Raw genomic sequence first — 18,407 nt, forward strand, 5'->3', positions numbered from 1 at the left:
GCCTTGTTGGCCGCAGATCGGCAGTTCCAGAGGCTACCGGAGACCTGGAACTCCACGTGGGTCGTGCGCGCTGGGACCACCAGATTAGAGTGGCCGCGGCCACGCGGTGTGGAGCGTTTGTATGGTCTGTGCAGAGAGGAGAGAACAGGGATAGACAGACACATAGTTGACAGGCTACAGAAGAGGCTACGCTAATGCAAAGGAGATTGGAATGACAAATGGACTACACGTCTCGAATGTTCAGAAAGTTAAGCTTACGTAGCAGGAATCTTATTGACTAAAATAATTCAAATGATACAGTACTGCTGAAGTAGGCTAGCTGGCAGTGGCTGCGTTGTTGTTGTTCTATCTCTCTATAGTGCTGTTTCTTGTATTATGGTCTCTTGTTTCTTTAGAGGTTTCACTTTGTTGTCCTTTTTCTTTTCCTTTTTCTTCTTTACTTGAGTCCTCTGTCATAAAGGCTGCATAACACTGTTAGAATTAAGAAATGGCAGATGGCTTTAACAGTCATGACGCCTTGTGTCAGGCTTATGACATCTGACACACCTGATCCTATATGATACGCTGTTATTAAGCAAAACATTGCTTAGGTCAGCTCATTGACTAGGCAGCAATATATGTTTATTAATTCATCCATTTTAATCTCCCTTCACGAATTCTCCCCAGGTACGGCAAAGCCTTCGAGACAGAGCAAACCCTTCACTCCGGCATCAACAACGTTGTCCTCTTGATGGCTGCCGGCCACGAATTTGACACCTCCATCGAGCTGCGCAAGATAGGTACATTGTTCTCACCGACACTCTACTGCCCTGAATCAGTAGCCTGTCGAAGTGAACTAGTGTGTTCATGTTTTGTTTTGTATAATTGCTTAAGTAAACTACAATTTCCTTGTTTTTTAAAAATCCATGCCGGTAATCAACCACAGTGAATGTGGGCTAATTGTTGGTGCAGTCCTACTCCCTGCCAATCACTATCATCATTACTAACAGTCTGCATAAGGACACTAAATAATTACACCCCTACATTATTTATTAATGCATGTCACTGTTATTCTTTTTGGGCTTCTGTGCCATGTCATGTCTTCTTTCGTTACATTTCGATGCCATACTGTTAGCCTGAGGAAAAAAAATATAATATTCTCACTATCCAACCTCTGTGTCTGTCTGCGCCCGTGTGTGTTTGTGTTTGTTGTGTGTGTTTCCAGGCGTGACCCTGAGCAGCCTGCTGGGGAGGAAGGGCAGCTTGGAGAAGATGCAGGACTACTGGGACGTAGGCTTCTACCTGGGAGCCAGCATCCTGGCCAACGAACACAGGAAGGTCATCGAGGCTTCAGAGAAACTCTACCGGCTCAATGCACCCATGTGGTGAGAGGAGTCACAGTTCATCTTGTTAGATCCTATGGTCATTGTCACTGCAAACATTCAAGACAGCACAAACAGATCTGGGACCAGGCAGGCATTCTTGATGTGAAATATATGAGCATATCATTCTAACAGATTCCTCAATAACACTGATGTTTATATGAACCTGCTTTTTGAGATTGAGATGATTAGAAACCAGGATGAGGGGCCACATTTCAAAATATCCTGTTAAAGGGCAAGTACAGTCATCCGGATTAAATGTAAAATAGCCTTTATATTTTTTCACGATTTTAAAAATGCTCCAAATTTGAGGAAATGCACTTCTTCACTCATGTCTAACTATCAGTAAGACTGAAAAGTCAGGCTGAGTGGGCGGGGAGTTAATAGGCTGAGTGGGGGGAGCCTGCCTTGACTGACAGTTCTTTGAAATACTTATGACAAGCAATTTGGATGTAATGAGCAGTGTTGCAGTGAGATCATGAAGTTAGCTAGCTAGTTCATCTTGTAGCTAGTTCATTTTGGACAATTTCAGTTGAAACTGGACAGGGTGAGGTCTGGGTATGACTCATAAAATATATACAGTTGAAGTCGGAAGTTTACATACACCTTAGCCAAATACATTTAAACTCAGTTTTTCACAATTACTGACATTTATTCCAAGTAAAAAATCCCTGTTTTAGGTCAGTTAGGATCACCACTTTATTCTATGAATATGAAATGTCAGAATAATAGTAGACAGAATTATTTATTTATTATTTTCTTTATTTCATCACATTCCCAGTGGGCCAGAAGTTTACATACACTCAATTAGTATTTGGTAGCATTGCCTTTAAATTATTTAACTTGGGTCAAACGTTTTGGGAGCCTTCCACAATAAGTTGGGTGAATTTTTGCCCATTTCTCCTGACAGAGCTGGTGTAACTGAGTCAGGTTTGTAGACCTCCTTGCCCGCACACGCTTTTTCAGTTCTGCCAACAAATTTTCTATAGGATTGGGGTCAGGGCTTTGTGATGGCCACTCCAATACCTTGAATTTGTTGTCCTTAAGCCATTTTGCCACAACTTTGGAAGTATACTTGGGGTCATTGTCCACTTGGAAGACCCATTTGTGACCAAGCTTTAACTTCCTGACTGATGTCTTGAGATGTTGCTTCAATATAACCACATCATTTTCCAGCCTCATGATGCCATCTATTGTGTGAAGTGCACCAGTCCCTCCTGCAGCAAATCACCCCCACAACATGATGCTGCCACCCTTGTGCTTTGCGTTTGGGATGGTGTTCTTCAGCTTGCAAGCCTCCCCCTTTATCCTCCAAACATAACAATGGTCATTATGGCCAAACAGTTCTATTTTTGTTTCATCAGACCAGAGGACATTTCTCCAAAGAATACAATCTTTGTCCCCATGTGCAGTTGCAAACTGTAGTCTGGCTTTTTGTATGGCTGTTTTGGAGCAGTTGCTTCTTCCTTGCTGAGCGGCCTTTCAGGTTATGTCGATATAGGACTCGTTTTTACTGTGGATATAGATACTTTTGTGCCTGTTTCCTCCAGTATCTTCTTCCTGAGCTGTATGATGGCTGCGTGGTCCCATGGTGTTTATACTAGCGTACTATTGTTTGTACAGATGGTCGTGGTACCGTCAGGCATTTGGAAATTGCTCCCAAGGATGAACCGGACTTGTGGAAGTCTACTATTTTTTTTTTCTGAGGTCTTGGCTGACTTTAGATTTTTCCATGTCAAGCAATGAGGTACTGATTTTGAAGGTAGGCCTTGAAATACATCCACAGGTACACCTCCAATTGACTCAAATGATGTCAATTAGCCTATCAGAAGCTTCTAAAGCCATGACTTAATTTTCTGGAACTGTCAACTTAGTATATGTAAACTTCTGACCCACTGGAATTGTGATACAGTGAGTTATAAATTAAATAATCTGTCTGTAAACAATTGTTGGAAAAATTACTTGTCATGCACAAAGTAGATATCCTATCCGACTTGGAAAAACTATAGTTTGTTAACAATAAATGTGTGGAGTATTTTGAAAAATGAGTTTTAATGACTCCAACCTAAGTGTATTTAAACTTCTGACTTCAACTGTGTGTGTGTGTGTGTGTTTGTATGTGTGTGTGTGTGTATATATGTGTGTGTGTGTTTTTATGTTGACTGCCAGACCATATTCATAAACCACGACTATCAATGATGTCAGGATCTCCCATTTGGCATGTGTCTTCTGTTGCATTTTGCAGCAGAACTGACAGATTTTTTTATTTTACCTTTATTTAACTAGGCAAGTCAGTTAACCCACAAAATACGCATTAGTTCTTAACTGCCTTGTTCAGGGGCAGAACAACAGATTTTTCCTTGTCAGTTCGGGGATTCGATCTTGCAACCTTCCGGTTACTAGTCCAACACTCTAATGTTGACATGACAACTGCGTCTGAGTTTTGAACGACCCCCCCCCTTTGTTCCATGCTGGCTGAAGAACTAGCTAGCCAGTAACTAGCAAACACCAGACACAGATGAAAGGGGGAACCTAAAATTATCTTTGCATAGATGAATAGGAGAAACCTGTAATTTGATGTCACCTTGCAGTCAAATTTTAGCACCAGTAGACTAGCTAGCTATGTAAACCACACCTTCTATGCTGATGGTTACGAGTTGGTACTTATTTAAATTAGGCAAGAGAATAAGACGTTACCATTGGTGTATTAAATTGAGGGCTTTATGTGATGTCACATAAAACCCTAAATTATCCCGCCACCTGAATTCAAGTGTTTGACACGGGGGGAGGGGACCAGTAACTTTATGATCAGACTTGATCAATGTACCAGCAACTGTCATTTTTCCTACTTTGTTCAATCTACTTTGATTTGGTTTTATCTAAATATCATCCATTTGATGAAAAACATGATCTCTTTTAAGGTCAATGTTTTGAACTTTGATTTTGATTTTCAAATACTTATTCGCATCTTTCTTTTGAGGTATGTGGGCTCGATCATGGAGACGTTCATCTTGTACCATCAGTTCACCAAGCCCCCGGAGGTGAAACCGTCTAAACAGGAGACTGTGGACTTCTGGATGGAGCTGTTGCTGCAAGCCTGCAAGCCCACTGTTTCCACTGACCGCTGCCCAGTAAGTCCTCACCACAGCTCCCAGTACATTCAGCTTTATTTAGTTAGAGCATAGCGGCATGTTTCCAAGTCACTCTGTCAGACACTACCACTCCAAGTACTCCCAGTTCCTCAAACCCACATTGCTTTGTGAGACCTCAATAGATTCTCTCTGCCTAGTATATAACAGTTCTGGGCATTCAAATGCAGTGCAGTAAAAGACATTTGCTTTTACATGCATTTAACTGCACGGATATGGTCAGATAATTGCTAATGATGTTGGCACTTGGCGTCACCCTGCCGGGAGAGTTTGTCATGTTGACAATGTACAGTAGCAAAAGTATTTGGAAAAGTAACCTTTTAATGCCAAATACTGTTATTGCCATTAACCATTGCCGTTCCTCAGGTTCTGATCTTGGAGCAGACCAAAGTGCTCCAGCCCACTATAGTGTGTGTGAGTGAGGAGGATGAGAGCTGCACGGTTCGGCTCAACCACATCACACCCCTGAAGGTACAGACCATGTTAGGCATGACAATGACCGTAAGAGTTGGCTATACAGGACAAGCAGATCTGGGACCAGGTGAACAGACCCCTCTACCGCCTTGTAGATATTGAACTACTGAGTTATACTGTACAGGTCTACAGTTTTCAACCTGTTAAGACATAGAAAATGGTAGTTCAGGAATGGTGTGTTTAACCAGAATAGGCGTGGAGTGTTTTCAAAACGGCACCACGTCCGTGACGGGAAAGAAGACATGCCTATAATCGCCTAATGAGGATGTGTGCCACCCGCGTGTGTGTGCAGGCGAGTGCACACTTTGTGTGTGTGTGTGTAGACTGTTGAGTCAGCATTTTGACAGTTTGCCATGTCTTCCCTTCCATAGAAAGGCCAGAAAGCCCAGTGGACTTTCCCAGCCTCGCAAATCCGGGGAGTGAGGTACGGTAACAGACAGTACAGAGTGTGCTAATATTTCTGGGCTGAGTTCCTGGCTCTGTGATGTGTGGGTGTGTCGTGTTCACGCCTGCAGCCCATACACATCACCAGGGCTAGTCTACCAGACCTAGGCTCAAATACTTTTTGAACTATTTCAGCGTTTCCTTTAGCCTGCCTGGAGTTCCAAATGGGCAGAGTTTGCAGGTTTGCGACTACTCTATTGGTTCCATTGCGCCAGGCAAGCTCAATCAAGCCCAGCTAAACTATTTGAAAGCATTTCAAATAGTATTTGAAGCCAGGTTGCGGTCTACTGAGTCTAAACACTATCTGTCTGGTGGACTTGGCCACTGGCCATCAGGGAGTTTTTGTCTGTGTTGTTTTCAACGACTTTGACTGGATGTGTGTGTGTGTGTGTCTGTGTCTATTTGGCTGTGGAGGTCACTGTGTACTTTACCCTTGTTTTGCCTACCGAACTGCCTCCAGGGCGATAGATTTATTTTCTTTCAGTTTATATTTGCAACACTCACCCAGGGCTGGGTGATATGGCCAAAATCTCATATCCCGATATAGGTCATTTCATATCCAGATAACGATACATATCACGATATAGCATATTTTCTGTAAATTCAATGAATAAATAGTTGATATAAAATGACTACATGTAAAGGCCTATTTCTTATTACATTTAGAATTATACCCAACAAATAAAAGGTACTTACTCATCTTTGATTATTTCTCCTTTTATTTAGAACCTTTGTGCAAATTTTCAATTAAACATGTAACAAAATATGAATGTATAAAATCTAAAAAGGTAAATAGAAATCACTTCAACTGATGTTGCAAACAAAATAAATATAGGCCTAAAATATATAATAGATATTTTTAGTGGCTTGCCCGTTTTGCATGTTATTTTGGCATTAATACGTGTCACATATCAATTTGCATTTGGTACCCTGGGTCGAGCGTTAGCACCAACTCACGAAACCCCCGTTTCTCGACCGTGTATATTGGGGCCGTGTCTTTGCAGATGTAAGTTGTAACGGCAGCTGTTCTCTCCTTCCACCATCGTGATGCTTTACCACATGGTGTGCCGCGGGCAAAAGCCTCTTGCAACGTCTGAGTCGGGGGTTTGTTTTGAGCACTTGACTGTACTTTTCTGGGTCTCACCGGTAGACTCTCTCCGCACTGTTTCACATGCTTCTTACGCAGGTGGTTAAAGAGGTTAGTGGTGTTTGAGCCTGTCGTCGGGACCGGCCTGCGGCATATTTTGCAGAGGACGGTTTTCTAGTCCGCACCAGACTTTTCATACCCAAACCACGTCCATGTGACCGAAGTAGCCCCTCTTTTAGGTACGAACTCCGTGTCTCCGTGCTCTGTGTCACGTTCACTCCCCTCCATGTTTGTTTGTGTTGCAAATTTCCTTCCACACGGGCACGTTTGATGAAAAATATTGCCTTGTGTGATTTGCTACACAACGAAGTAAACGCTAGAGCATAATATGAAATGATAAAAAAACGTCTATCGTCACACGATATATATCGTCATATCGCCCAGCCCTACTGTCACCTGGTGGCTTCAGACGTATCAGTATTTCAATCTATACGAGATGGAAAGAAAACATCCTTCTCTGAATTGGAGAGCCACATATTGAATGTGCCATTGTTGGCTTTTCTTGTCTTTATTCATATTCCTTTGTTTGCCTGCGTTGGTATTTTGAGAATACTTGTTGTTATTTCATTGTGGCGCCGCTGTTAGCTTTGAAGTGTTGTGTAGCTCTTAATGCCCCTCTTTAACCTTTTGACCTGCACAGTGTTTCCAAGTTTGACGAGCGTAGCTGCTTCCTGTATGTCCTGGAGAACTCGGATGACTTCCAACTCTGCTTTCCCAGCGAGCTGCACTGTAAGGGGTGAGTCCCACACACGTACAAACACACTTGTACATAGGCACGCACGCACAAACACACACCAAAAGGCAGCCTTTAGCCCAGCTGTCTAGCAGGAAGGGGTGTAAACAACCAACCATATCAACCATTGATTCATTCCCCACATTCTCCACACAAAACCTACATACAGATTGGGCCTGTTCTTTCAACTATTATCACATGATTTGATTGTGTTGACATGACAACTGTTAATATTTATTTTACTCTGGCCTAGTGAAAATAGAGCCTGCTTCTCTCTCCCCTTTTGGTGTGAATTGATAGGGATGTGCATTTTACATTGTGTGCTAATACAGTACAGTATTAGCTAGGTGTTGTCTATTGGGATACAGTAAATCCCAGGTGTTATCCAAGACTTTCTGAGAAGGAAGGAAGTAGGAAGTGGTTTTCATAGTAGTGTTTGTGGAATCAGTGAAAGGCGAATAACAGGCAATCGAAAGGTCCCCTTTAATACTTCATGACATTGATAACAATGCTGCGTACTGAATTTGTTTGTGTACGTTTCTGCAGGTCTTATCTATGATTTGCCTGTGAGGTCTATGAATATATGACTGACTGATATGCGACATGCTCACATGTATTTGAACAGTCTTTTCCACGTGATTTAGTTTCTTGTGTGTGCTGTTTCTCCATCAGGTTCTGTGAGATGGTCAATTCTCTTCTAACCCAGGCCGAAGCCCCAGTGGAGTACTCCAGCGAGCTCACTGGAGGATTACTGGAGGTCAGCTAGGTTCTTTCTCAATTCATATTTCCTCTCCTCTTTCCTCCTCCTTAAAATGCATTGGAAACCAGGGTTCGAGGGGTGAGACATAGGACCTTCTCCTAAAATACGGTTGAAAAGGAGGTGAGGAGAAAGGATTCAAGGAGTTGTGGAGACACAAATTGCGTAGAATCCTCCCTCTCGAGCCTGCTTTTCTTTTTTTGACACCCTCCCCCTTCTAACATACCAGTACACAAACAAGCCCTGTCATGATGGGGTCAATAGGCGAAAAGTTTCCCTTAACCGTCGCCCAAGTAGTGCTATGGTTACCGTATTCCCGACCCCTCATTTTTTTGTGTGTTAAGTTCCTGGTATTCACAGAACATTGGATTCAGTCCAGCATGTCACTCCAGCAAACATGGGTTCAAATACTATTTGAAATCATTTCAAATAGTATTTCAGCTCACTGCAGTTCAGAGCAGCAGAAGGTTTCTAAATATACATCCCTTTGCTTTGTGCTCTCACTCAACCTTTTCTGTTGTGGTTGCTTGTGAAATTCTTTACACTATTTATAACCCACACACTCTCTTAGACACATTTTCTTTTTAATGAAACACACAGACACATTTAGTTTCACACCCGTCATCCTGTTGAATTAAACCTCCCTTACGACTTGCAGTTTATCTATGAGACCAGCGAAAACAGAGACAAGGTGGTTCTGGGTAAAGGAACATATGGCGTGGTGTATGCTGGGAGGGACCTGAGCAACCAAGTCCGCATCGCCATCAAGGAGATCCCAGAGAAAGACAGCACGTATGGAAAACACATTTCCCCTTTTTCTTTTTTCCACTGGTCCCAGATCTGTTTTAGCTGTATTGTCAAACAATGACCATACTTGTTGACACGACAGCACAAACAGTTCTGGGACCAGGCTACATTTCCCCTTTTTTTTGTTGCCTGGTCCCAGTTCTGTTTTGCTGTATTGTCAAACAATGACCATACTTGTTGACACGACAGCACAAACAGATCTGGGATCAGGCTGCTTTTCTTTGCACATGATACCATAAATCCGAATGATTATTTTAGCCTAATATGTGTAATACATTATACAATGTGAGCGAAACGGTTCACGATTAATGATGAGAATAATGAATGCGCAGATGTTTTCCTCAGCATGCCAAATGTCATGTTTGCCCAGTGTCCCCATAGCTACACTGGAATCTACTCCCTGAAGAGATGGATGTCTATTTAGATTTCCCCATTCCTTGTTTACGAGCCTTCGACCTCGACTAAGAGCTGAGCCCCATAGTTCAAGAAATGTTAGTACTTAGTTCCTCTGTAGAATTAATGGCCACATAGGTTAAAGCAGCACATGACAGGTGCTTGTAAAGCTCTCATCAAATTCATACAGTACGCAAAGGTCACAGCTACACCATGTCAGCGCAACTGCAATATTGGAGTGAATTTTATGTTGTTTTTCAATGACGGCACAGCCAGCACTAACATTGTTTATGTTTTGTAGCAATGTTGTTATAACGGCAGATGAACACTGTCCCATTTGCTAATGCTATGCTAATCTAGTGCCAATGCTAACTGTTGGTTCTCCCCCCATCTGCGTGTGAATCTCAGTTACTCCCAGCCTCTGCATGAGGAGATGGCTCTGCACAAGAGGCTGAAGCACAGGAACATCGTTCAGTACCTGGGCTCTATGAGTCAGGATGGCTTCATCAAGATCTTTATGGAGGAGGTTCCTGGAGGTACAGTGCATAGAAATTGAATCTGTTTCATTCTATTTTAAATCTCATTCTGTTTCTATGGTCCCATAAACCAGGTCACAAAGAACCAGTTTATTCACTGTTTCTAATTTCAACTTTTGTGCCTCTCTACTACAAATGTGTAGTCTTTAGACAAGCCTTTCTATCATTCCTTCACTTGGTATGTACAGTATTCATTAATTCTCTCACTGACGGAAGTTTTGGTAATCTTGTCCTGCTTTACCTTTTTAAACTGCCATACAGCTAATGGTTTCAGTCTTCACTTCTCGGTTGTTGTTGTGCCTCTCTACTCATTCTCCTTCTTTCAATCTCTCTCCACCACTCACACACTGGTACTGTTGTCACTCATTCTCTCATCAATACTTCCAGTCTTGCTCATCTTTCTCTACTCCCCTAATTATGAAACTGTCACATCAATCAATTAAATGTATTTAGAAAGACCTTCTTACATCAGCTGATGTCACAAAGTGCTGTACAGAAAACCAGCCTAAAACCCCAAACAGCAAGCAATGCAGGTGTAGAAGCACGGTGGCTAGAAAAAACTCCCCAGAAAGGCAGGAACCTAGGAAGAAACTTAAAGAGGAACCAGGCTATGAGGGGTGGTCAGTCTTCTTCTGGCTGTGCCGGGTGGAGATTATAACAGAACATGGCCAAGATGTTCAAATGTTCATAATGATCAGCAGGGTCAAATAATAATAATCACAGTGCTTGTAGAGGGTGCAACAGGTCAGCACCTCAGGAGTAAATGTCAGTTGGCTTTTCATAGCCGATCATTCAGAGTATCTCTACCGTTCCTGCTGTCTCTAGAGAGTTGAAAACAGCAGGTCTGGGACAGGTAGCACGCCCGGTGAACAGGTCAGGGTTCCATTGCCGCAGGTAAAACAGTTGAAACTGGAGCAGCAGCACGACCAGGTGGACTGGGGACAGCAAGGTGTCATCAGGCCAGGTAGTCCTAAGGCATGGTCCTAGGGCTCAGGTCTTCAGCGAGAGAGAGAGAGAGCGAATTAGAGGGAGCATACTTTAATTCACACAGGACACTGGATTTGACAGGAGAAATACTCCCGATATAACAGACTGACCCTAGCCCCCTGAAACAAACTATTGCAACATAAATACTGGAGGCTGAGACAGGAGGGGTCGGGAGACAATGTGGCCCCGTCCGACGATACCCCCGGACAGGGCCAAACAGGAAGGATATAACCCAACCCATGTTTGCCAAAGCACAGCCCCCACACCACTAGAGGGATATCTTCAACCACCAACTTACCATCCTGAGAAAAGGCCGAGTATATCCCACAAATATCTCCGACACGGCACAACCCAAGGGGCGGGGGCCCTACCCGGACAGGAGATCACATCAGTGACTCAACCCACTCAAGTGACGCACCCCTCCTAGGGATGGCATGGAAGAGCACCAGTAAGCCAGTGACTCAGCCCCTGTAATAGGGTTAGAGGCAGAGAATCCCGGTGGAGAGAGGGGAACCGGCCAGGCAGAGACGGCAAGGGTGGTTTGTTGCTCCAGTGCCTTTCTGTTCACCTTCACACTCCTGGGCCAGTCTACATAGGAACAACTGAGGAGATTAGTTTTCAATAAAGACTTAAAGGTCGAGACCGATTCTGCATCTCTCACATGGTTAGGTAGACCATTCCATAAAAATTGAGCTCTATAGGAGAAAGACCTGCCTCCAACTGTTTGCTTAGAAATTCTAGGGACAGTGAGGAGGCCTGCATCTTGTGACCGTAGCGTACGTGTAGGTATGTATGGCAAGACAAAATCGTAAAGATGGGTAGGAGCGAGCCCATGTCATTTTTAAATTTATTTTACCTTTATTTAACTAGGCACGTCAGTTAAGAACAAATTCTTATTTTCAATGACGGCCTAGGAACAGTGGGTTAACTGCCTGTTCAGGGGCAGAACGACAGAGTTGTACCTTGTCAGCTTGGGGGTTTGAACTTGCAACCTTCCAGTTACTAGTACAACGCTCTAACCAGTACCCTGCCGCCCCATGCTTTGTCGGTTAGCAGTAAAACCTTGAAATCAGCCCTTGCCTTAACAGGAAGCCAGTGTAGAGAGGCTAGCACTGGAGAAATATGATAAAAATTTTGGGTTCTAGTCAAGATTCTAGCAACCGTGTTTAGCACTAACTGAAGTTTATTTAGTGCTTTATCCGGGTAGCCGGAAAGTAGAGCATTGCAGTAGTCTAACCTAGAAGTGACAAAAGCATGGATTCATTTTTCTGCATAATTTTTGGACAAAGTTTCTGATTTTTGCAATGTTACGTAGATGGAAAAAAAGATGTCCTTGAAACAGTCTTGATATGTTCGTCAAAAAGAGAGATTAGGGTCCAGAGTAACGTTGAGGACCTTCACAGTTTTATTTGAGATGACTGTACAACCATCAAGATTACTTGTCAGATTCAACAGAAAATCTCTTTGTTTCTTGGGGCATAGAACTAACATCTTTGTTTTGTCTGAGTTTAAAAGTAGAACATTTGCCACCATCCACTTCCTTATGTCTGAAACACAGACTTCCAGTGAGGACAATTTTGGGTCTTCACCATGTTTCATCAAAATTTTAAGCTGTGTGTTGTCCGCATAGCAGTGAAAGTGAACCTTTTATGTTTCTGAATGACATCACCCAGAGGTAAAATATATAGTGAAAACAATAGTGGTCCTAAAACGGAGCCTTGAAGGAACACCAAAATTAACAGTTGATTTGTCAGAGGACAAACCATCCTCAGAGACAAACTGATATCTTTCTGACAGATAAGATCTAAACCAGGCCAGAACTTGTCCGTGTAGACCAATTTGGGTTTCCAATCTCTCCAAAAGAATGTGGTGAACGATGGTATCAAAAGCAGCACTAAGGACCTGGAGCACGAGGACAGATGCAGAGCCTCGGTCTGACGCCATTAATTTACCACATTCACAAGTGCAGTCTCTGTGCTATGATGGGGTCTAAAACCAGACTGAAGCGTTTCATTTAAATTGTTTGTCTTCAGGAAGGCAGTGAGTTGCTTCGCAACAGCTTTTTCCAAAAATTTAGAGAGGAATGGGAGATTCGATATAGGCCGATAGTTTTTTATATTTTCTGGGTCAAGGTTTGGCCTTTTCAAGACAGGCTTTATTACTGCCACTTTTAGTGAGTTTGGTACACATTGTTTATTATGTTCAACATAGGAGGGCCAAGCACAGGAAGCAGCTCTTTCAGTAGTTTAGTTGGAATAGGGTCCCGTATGCAGCTTGAAGGTTTAGAGGCCATGATTATTTTCATCAATGTGTAAAGAGATATAGTATTTAAAAACTTGAGTGTCTCCCTTGATCCTAGGTCCTGGCAGAGTTGTGCAGACTCAGTACAACTGAGCTTTGGAGGAATACGTAGATTTAAAGAGGAGTCTGTAATTTGCTTTCGAATGATCATGATCTTTTCATCAAAGAAGTTCATGAATTTATGACTGCTGAAGTGAAAGCCATCCTCTCTTGGGGAATGCTGCTTTTTAGTTAGCTTTGTGACAGTATCAAAAAATACATTTAGGATTGTTCTTATTTTCCTCAATTAAGTTTGAAAAATAGGATGAACGAGCAGCAGTGAGGGCTCTTCGATACTGCACGGTACTGTCTTTCCAAGCTAGTCAGAAGACTTCCAGTTCAGTGAAACGCCATATCCGTTCCAATTTTCTGGAAGCTTTGATTCAGAGCTCGGGTATTTTCTGTATACCAGGGAGTTAGTTGCTTATGACAAATGTTTTTGTTTTTAGGGGTGCGACTGCATCTAGGGTATTACACAAAGTTAAATTGAGTTCCTCAGTTAGGTGGTTAACATATTTTTGTACTCCGACGTCCTTGGGTAGGTGGATGGAGTCTGGAAGGGCATCTAGGAATCTTTGGGTTGTCTGAGAATTTATAGCACAACTTTTGATTATCCTTGGTTCAGGTCTGAGCAGGATATTTGTTGCAATTGCAAACGTAATAAAATGGTGGTCCGATAGTCCAGGATTATGAGGAAAAACATTAAGATCCACAACATTTATTCCACTGGACAAAACTAGGTCTAGAGTATGAGTATGGCAGTGAGTAGGTCCGGAGACATGTTGGACAAATCCCACTGAGTCGATGATGGCCCCGAAAGCCTTTTAGAGTGGGTCTGTGGACTTTTCCACGTGAATATTAAAGTCACCAAAAATGTGAATATTATCTGCCATGACTATAAGGTCCGATAAGAATTCAGGGAACTCAGTGAGTAATGCTGTATATGGCCCAGGAGAACTGTAAACAGTAGCTATAAAATATGATTGAGTAGGCTGCATAGATTTCATGACTAGAAGCTCAAAAGATGAAAATGCAGTCGTTTTTCTTTTTTGTATATTGAAATTTGCTATCGTAAATGTTAGCAACACCTCCGCCTTTGCGGGATGCGCGGGGAATATGGTCACTAGTGTAACCAGGTGAGGCCTCATTTAACACAGTAATTTCATCAGGCTTAAACCATGTTTCAGTCACGCCGAATACAATAGGTGTAGACTTTACCGTGAAATGTTTACTTAGAAACATTTTCCCAACAATGCAGAGTTTAAAAAAAAAATAATAATACAAAAATTACAACTAAATAGCAAAAAAGGAAATGTTAACACAATAAAATAACGAGGCTATATACAAGGAGTGCCGGTACTGAGTCAATGTGCAGGGGTACGAGGTAGTTGAGTTAATTTAGGTCATATGTACATGCAGGTAAGGGTAAAAGTGACTAGGCATTCAGGATAGATAATAAACAGAATAGTGTGTGTGTGTTGGCGTGTCAGTGTAGTATGCTTGAGTGTGTGGGTAGAGTCCAGTGAGTGTGCATAGAGCCAGTGCAAGAATGTTTCCAGGAAGTCTGGAGGTCTTTTTGGTGTGTGATTGTGTCTGAATGCGTGCGTGTGTGTGTCTAATTCAGTGCTATAGCTGCAGGCAGAATATGACACAGGAAGTGTGGGTGTTTCCAGTATCACAGTGATTGAGAAAAATGGATTTCACAATGCAATCAAGTCACTGATGTACCAGTGTTTAAAAAAAAAAAAAAAAAAAGTGAAAATACTTTAAAAAGTCATGTTCGATTTCAGCTTCTGACATTTTATCATTGTGAATAATCGGGGCCTTTTTTCCCAGAGCGTTCATAACGTTAAGATCATCGTTAGAACCTTCTTTAGTAGCCGAGGTGATTCCCAGTTCCTTCGTTAGTAATGTGGCACATCTAGTGATCCAGACCACTCATAGCGATGCCAAAGTGCATCATTATATGCATTTATTTTGCCCTTTCGCCTCACTTTATTCACAGGTTTTCGCTAAACAGCATAAACATCTTTTTTTTTCTGTCTGACTTTGACTACCGTTACCTTCAGAACTAAGTTGACTGTAGGCTATTTCCATCAATTGAGTTCTATTTTTCGACTAAGGCTATTCGGCCAAATTTTTCATGACGTGTGACAACGTGGTCAACGATGTGCCCAATCTGTGATGTAGTGCATTGTTATTGGGTAAGCATAATAAAGCTGCCTCAGTACCACCTACGTCTGAAAATAGGCTATTAACTCTCTACGGGCTGATCCTTGGTCAGTATTGTGGAATTATTTTAATGTTAAGATTTGAATGGAGATATCTGATCCTAACAGTGTTGACACATGGTATAACGAGGCACTAGCGAACGTTCTCACTGGGTGGTTCTTTGGGAAACAAGTTGGCTCGTGTATATAATGATGCATCTGGTACGTCATCGTAATGCTTAAGTTACATCGCAACTGGGAAACGAGGCCCACAGGTGTTGCAAATCCTAAATAGAATCCCTTACATATCTAACCGTAACCCATTCCAATGTCATCTCTCCCATGTAGGAAGCTTGTCCTCTCTCCTGCGTTCCAAATGGGGACCCCTGAAAGACAACGAGGCCACCGTCATTTTCTACACCAGGCAGATCCTGGAAGGGCTTAAGTATCTCCATGACAACCAGATAGTCCACAGAGACATCAAGGTGAGGTTTGTTGTTGCTAAATAAAAATATTTGTTTTTGTTTTATTTAAGTACCAATGCCACAGCGGATTTAAATTCTCACGGTCAGAGTTAGTAGTTGTGTCCATTCGGTACTAAAACGGCGGAAAATGGAGTGAAACAGGAAGGCATTTCCTGGACTTAAGAAACGCTCCTTTTTGTTTTCCTTTTCAAAACGCTTTGCTACGTTGTGGCCGACTGAGCATGAACCTGGTGTATGTTGCTTAACTCAACTACTAATGTGTCACAATGTGTTGTGGGGAAAGAGTATCTGGTGTAAGAAACAAGTCATTTTCTCACAGGGTGACAACGTGTTGATTAACACCTACAGTGGTGTTCTCAAGATCTCTGACTTTGGCACCTCGAAACGACTGGCGGGAATCAACCCTTGCACAGAGACCTTTACAGGTGTGTGTGGGTGTATGTTTGATGCTTGTGTATGAGTGTGGTTGGGTATGTGGCCATGCTTTTTGCATATGACCATTTATATTTGACTTTGTTGGTATGAATATTATTTACATGTGTTGTCTACATGTTTGTGTAGGCGGGTGTCTAAATGTCTCTGTGTGGTGTTCTTAGGAACCCTGCAGTACATGGCTCCAGAGATCATCGACCAGGGCCCGCGGGGTTATGGGAAGCCTGCAGACATCTGGTCCTTGGGCTGTACCATCATAGAGATGGCCACGGGGAAACCACCCTTCCACGAGCTGGGCAGCCCACAGGCAGCCATGTTCAAGGTAATCTTTCTCTTAGAAAATAAAAGGGAGCCGCACACTCTAGGAGCTCAGATGCAAAAATGTAATTACCAACGTTTCGACAGCCAAGCTGTCTTCATCGGGGTGTAATCACAAACACTGCGGGATGACTCGTTTATGTAGTGTCAAAAGACACACTGGTGTCTGTAATCATGGCCAAGAGTGGCCTAATATCATTGGTTAATTCTCAAGTATTAAAATGGCATACAAAGAACAGCATACAAACAACAAATGGAGAGCATACAATCATAGATTCATTTTAGACTACACAAGCTTACAAACAATTACAATGGCAAAGTCACAATAATCTCAAGAATGGCTTCAGATCAAAGTCTACGTTGAGACCGAAGGGAGCAAGGGTCTTTAAGTTAAAGATCCAGGCAGCCTCTCGTTTGAACAATAAATGATCAAGGTCACCCTCTCTCCTAGGGAGGGTGACATGTTCGATGCCAATATAACGCAGACACGAAATCGAGTGGCCTGCCTCCAAAAAGTGGGCCGCATCTGGGTAAGTCAAGTTTTTGCACCTAATGGTGCTACGATGCTCTGAGATACGTACTTTTAATTCACGCTTTGTTTAACCCACAATTTTTACCACAAGGACAAGTTCTAAGATAAATAACTGCCTTATAGTGGAGCACGTAATAACACCTTTGATTGGGATTCGATTTCCCCTTTTGTGGGTGTTTGAAGGATCTACATTTATAAGTGCCATTGCATTGAGCACAGCCATTACACTTGTAATTTCCATCCAGTAGGGGTGCAAATGGACGTTGTTCAGCAATATCTTGGGGTGGTACATCAGTGTAACAATTGGTTTCTGCCCCGCGAGAATACGACCAAGGGAAGGTCCAAAAACACATTACCGAGACTTTCATCGGATTTTAGAATGTGCCAATGTTTGTGAACGATTCCCTTAATTTGTTCAGACCGCTTTGAATAGCGGGTAGTTAGAACACAAGAATGCGTCTTTTTGCGAGACTGACCTTGAAAAAGGTCATGTTTTGTTTTGAATTTTCTCAATGGCAATATTAATCTGATCATTTTTGTAGCCCCTCTCCTTGAACTTTCTTTGCGTCTCAGCCATATTTCTGTCGAAACCTGATTGTTTTTTGCAAATTCTTTTGATTCAACAGAATTGGCTGTAGGGCAAACTATTTTTCAAGGGAAGTGGGTAACAACTACCAGCCCTCAACAAACTGTTACGATCAGTAGGCTTCCTGTAAAGATCAGTGTATAGAACATTATCTTCACACAAGATCAGAAGATCAAGAAAACTGATTTGACGTGTATCAGATTGCAGAGTAAATCTCTAATGATCAGAACAGGAGTTAAGAAAAGCCTGGAGCTGTTTTTCATCACCCCTCCATAGAACAAAAATATCAATATAGCGTTTCCAAATAATGATGTTAGGCAAGAAAACATTTTTGAGAGGATTGAAAATCGACTCTTTCTCCATGTAACCCACATACAAATTAGCATAGTTAGGAGCCATGGGGGATCCCATAGCAGTACCCTTCGTCTGAATAAAGAAATAATTTAGAAACATGAAATAGTTGTGTGCGAGTACTATTTCAGCCAATGTTATAATGCATGCACTGGAAGGTTGTTCATTAGGGTCACTTTGCAGAAGAAAATGTTCCATGGCTTCAATACCGCCCTCGTGTGGAATATTTGTGTATAACGACTCAACATCAAAAGTAACTAACAAGGTATTCTCAGGGAGAGGATCAAGAGATTAAATGATAGAGATCATACTGCTGGTGTCCTTTACAAAGGAGGGGAGCTGTTCTGCGAGTGGTCTAATAACAA

The 18,407-nt window shown here is 42.3% G+C and overlaps 1 protein-coding gene across 1 annotated transcript in view; it reads left to right on the forward strand.

The window, feature by feature from the left end:
* Nucleotides 1-18,407, forward strand: part of LOC115105478 (mitogen-activated protein kinase kinase kinase 5-like) — a 39,508-nt gene that overhangs the window by 9,943 nt on the left and 11,158 nt on the right. The window contains 12 exon segments of the mRNA XM_029627580.2: nt 667-779; nt 1,205-1,364; nt 4,342-4,492; nt 4,877-4,981; nt 5,356-5,408; nt 7,216-7,311; nt 7,981-8,065; nt 8,724-8,857; nt 9,674-9,801; nt 15,687-15,823; nt 16,143-16,248; nt 16,420-16,577. Of these exon segments, the coding sequence (XP_029483440.2) occupies nt 667-779; nt 1,205-1,364; nt 4,342-4,492; nt 4,877-4,981; nt 5,356-5,408; nt 7,216-7,311; nt 7,981-8,065; nt 8,724-8,857; nt 9,674-9,801; nt 15,687-15,823; nt 16,143-16,248; nt 16,420-16,577 (1,426 nt within the window).

Source organism: Oncorhynchus nerka, linkage group LG3, assembly GCF_034236695.1.
Source record: "Oncorhynchus nerka isolate Pitt River linkage group LG3, Oner_Uvic_2.0, whole genome shotgun sequence".
In the NCBI taxonomy this organism is placed as follows: domain Eukaryota; kingdom Metazoa; phylum Chordata; class Actinopteri; order Salmoniformes; family Salmonidae; genus Oncorhynchus; species Oncorhynchus nerka.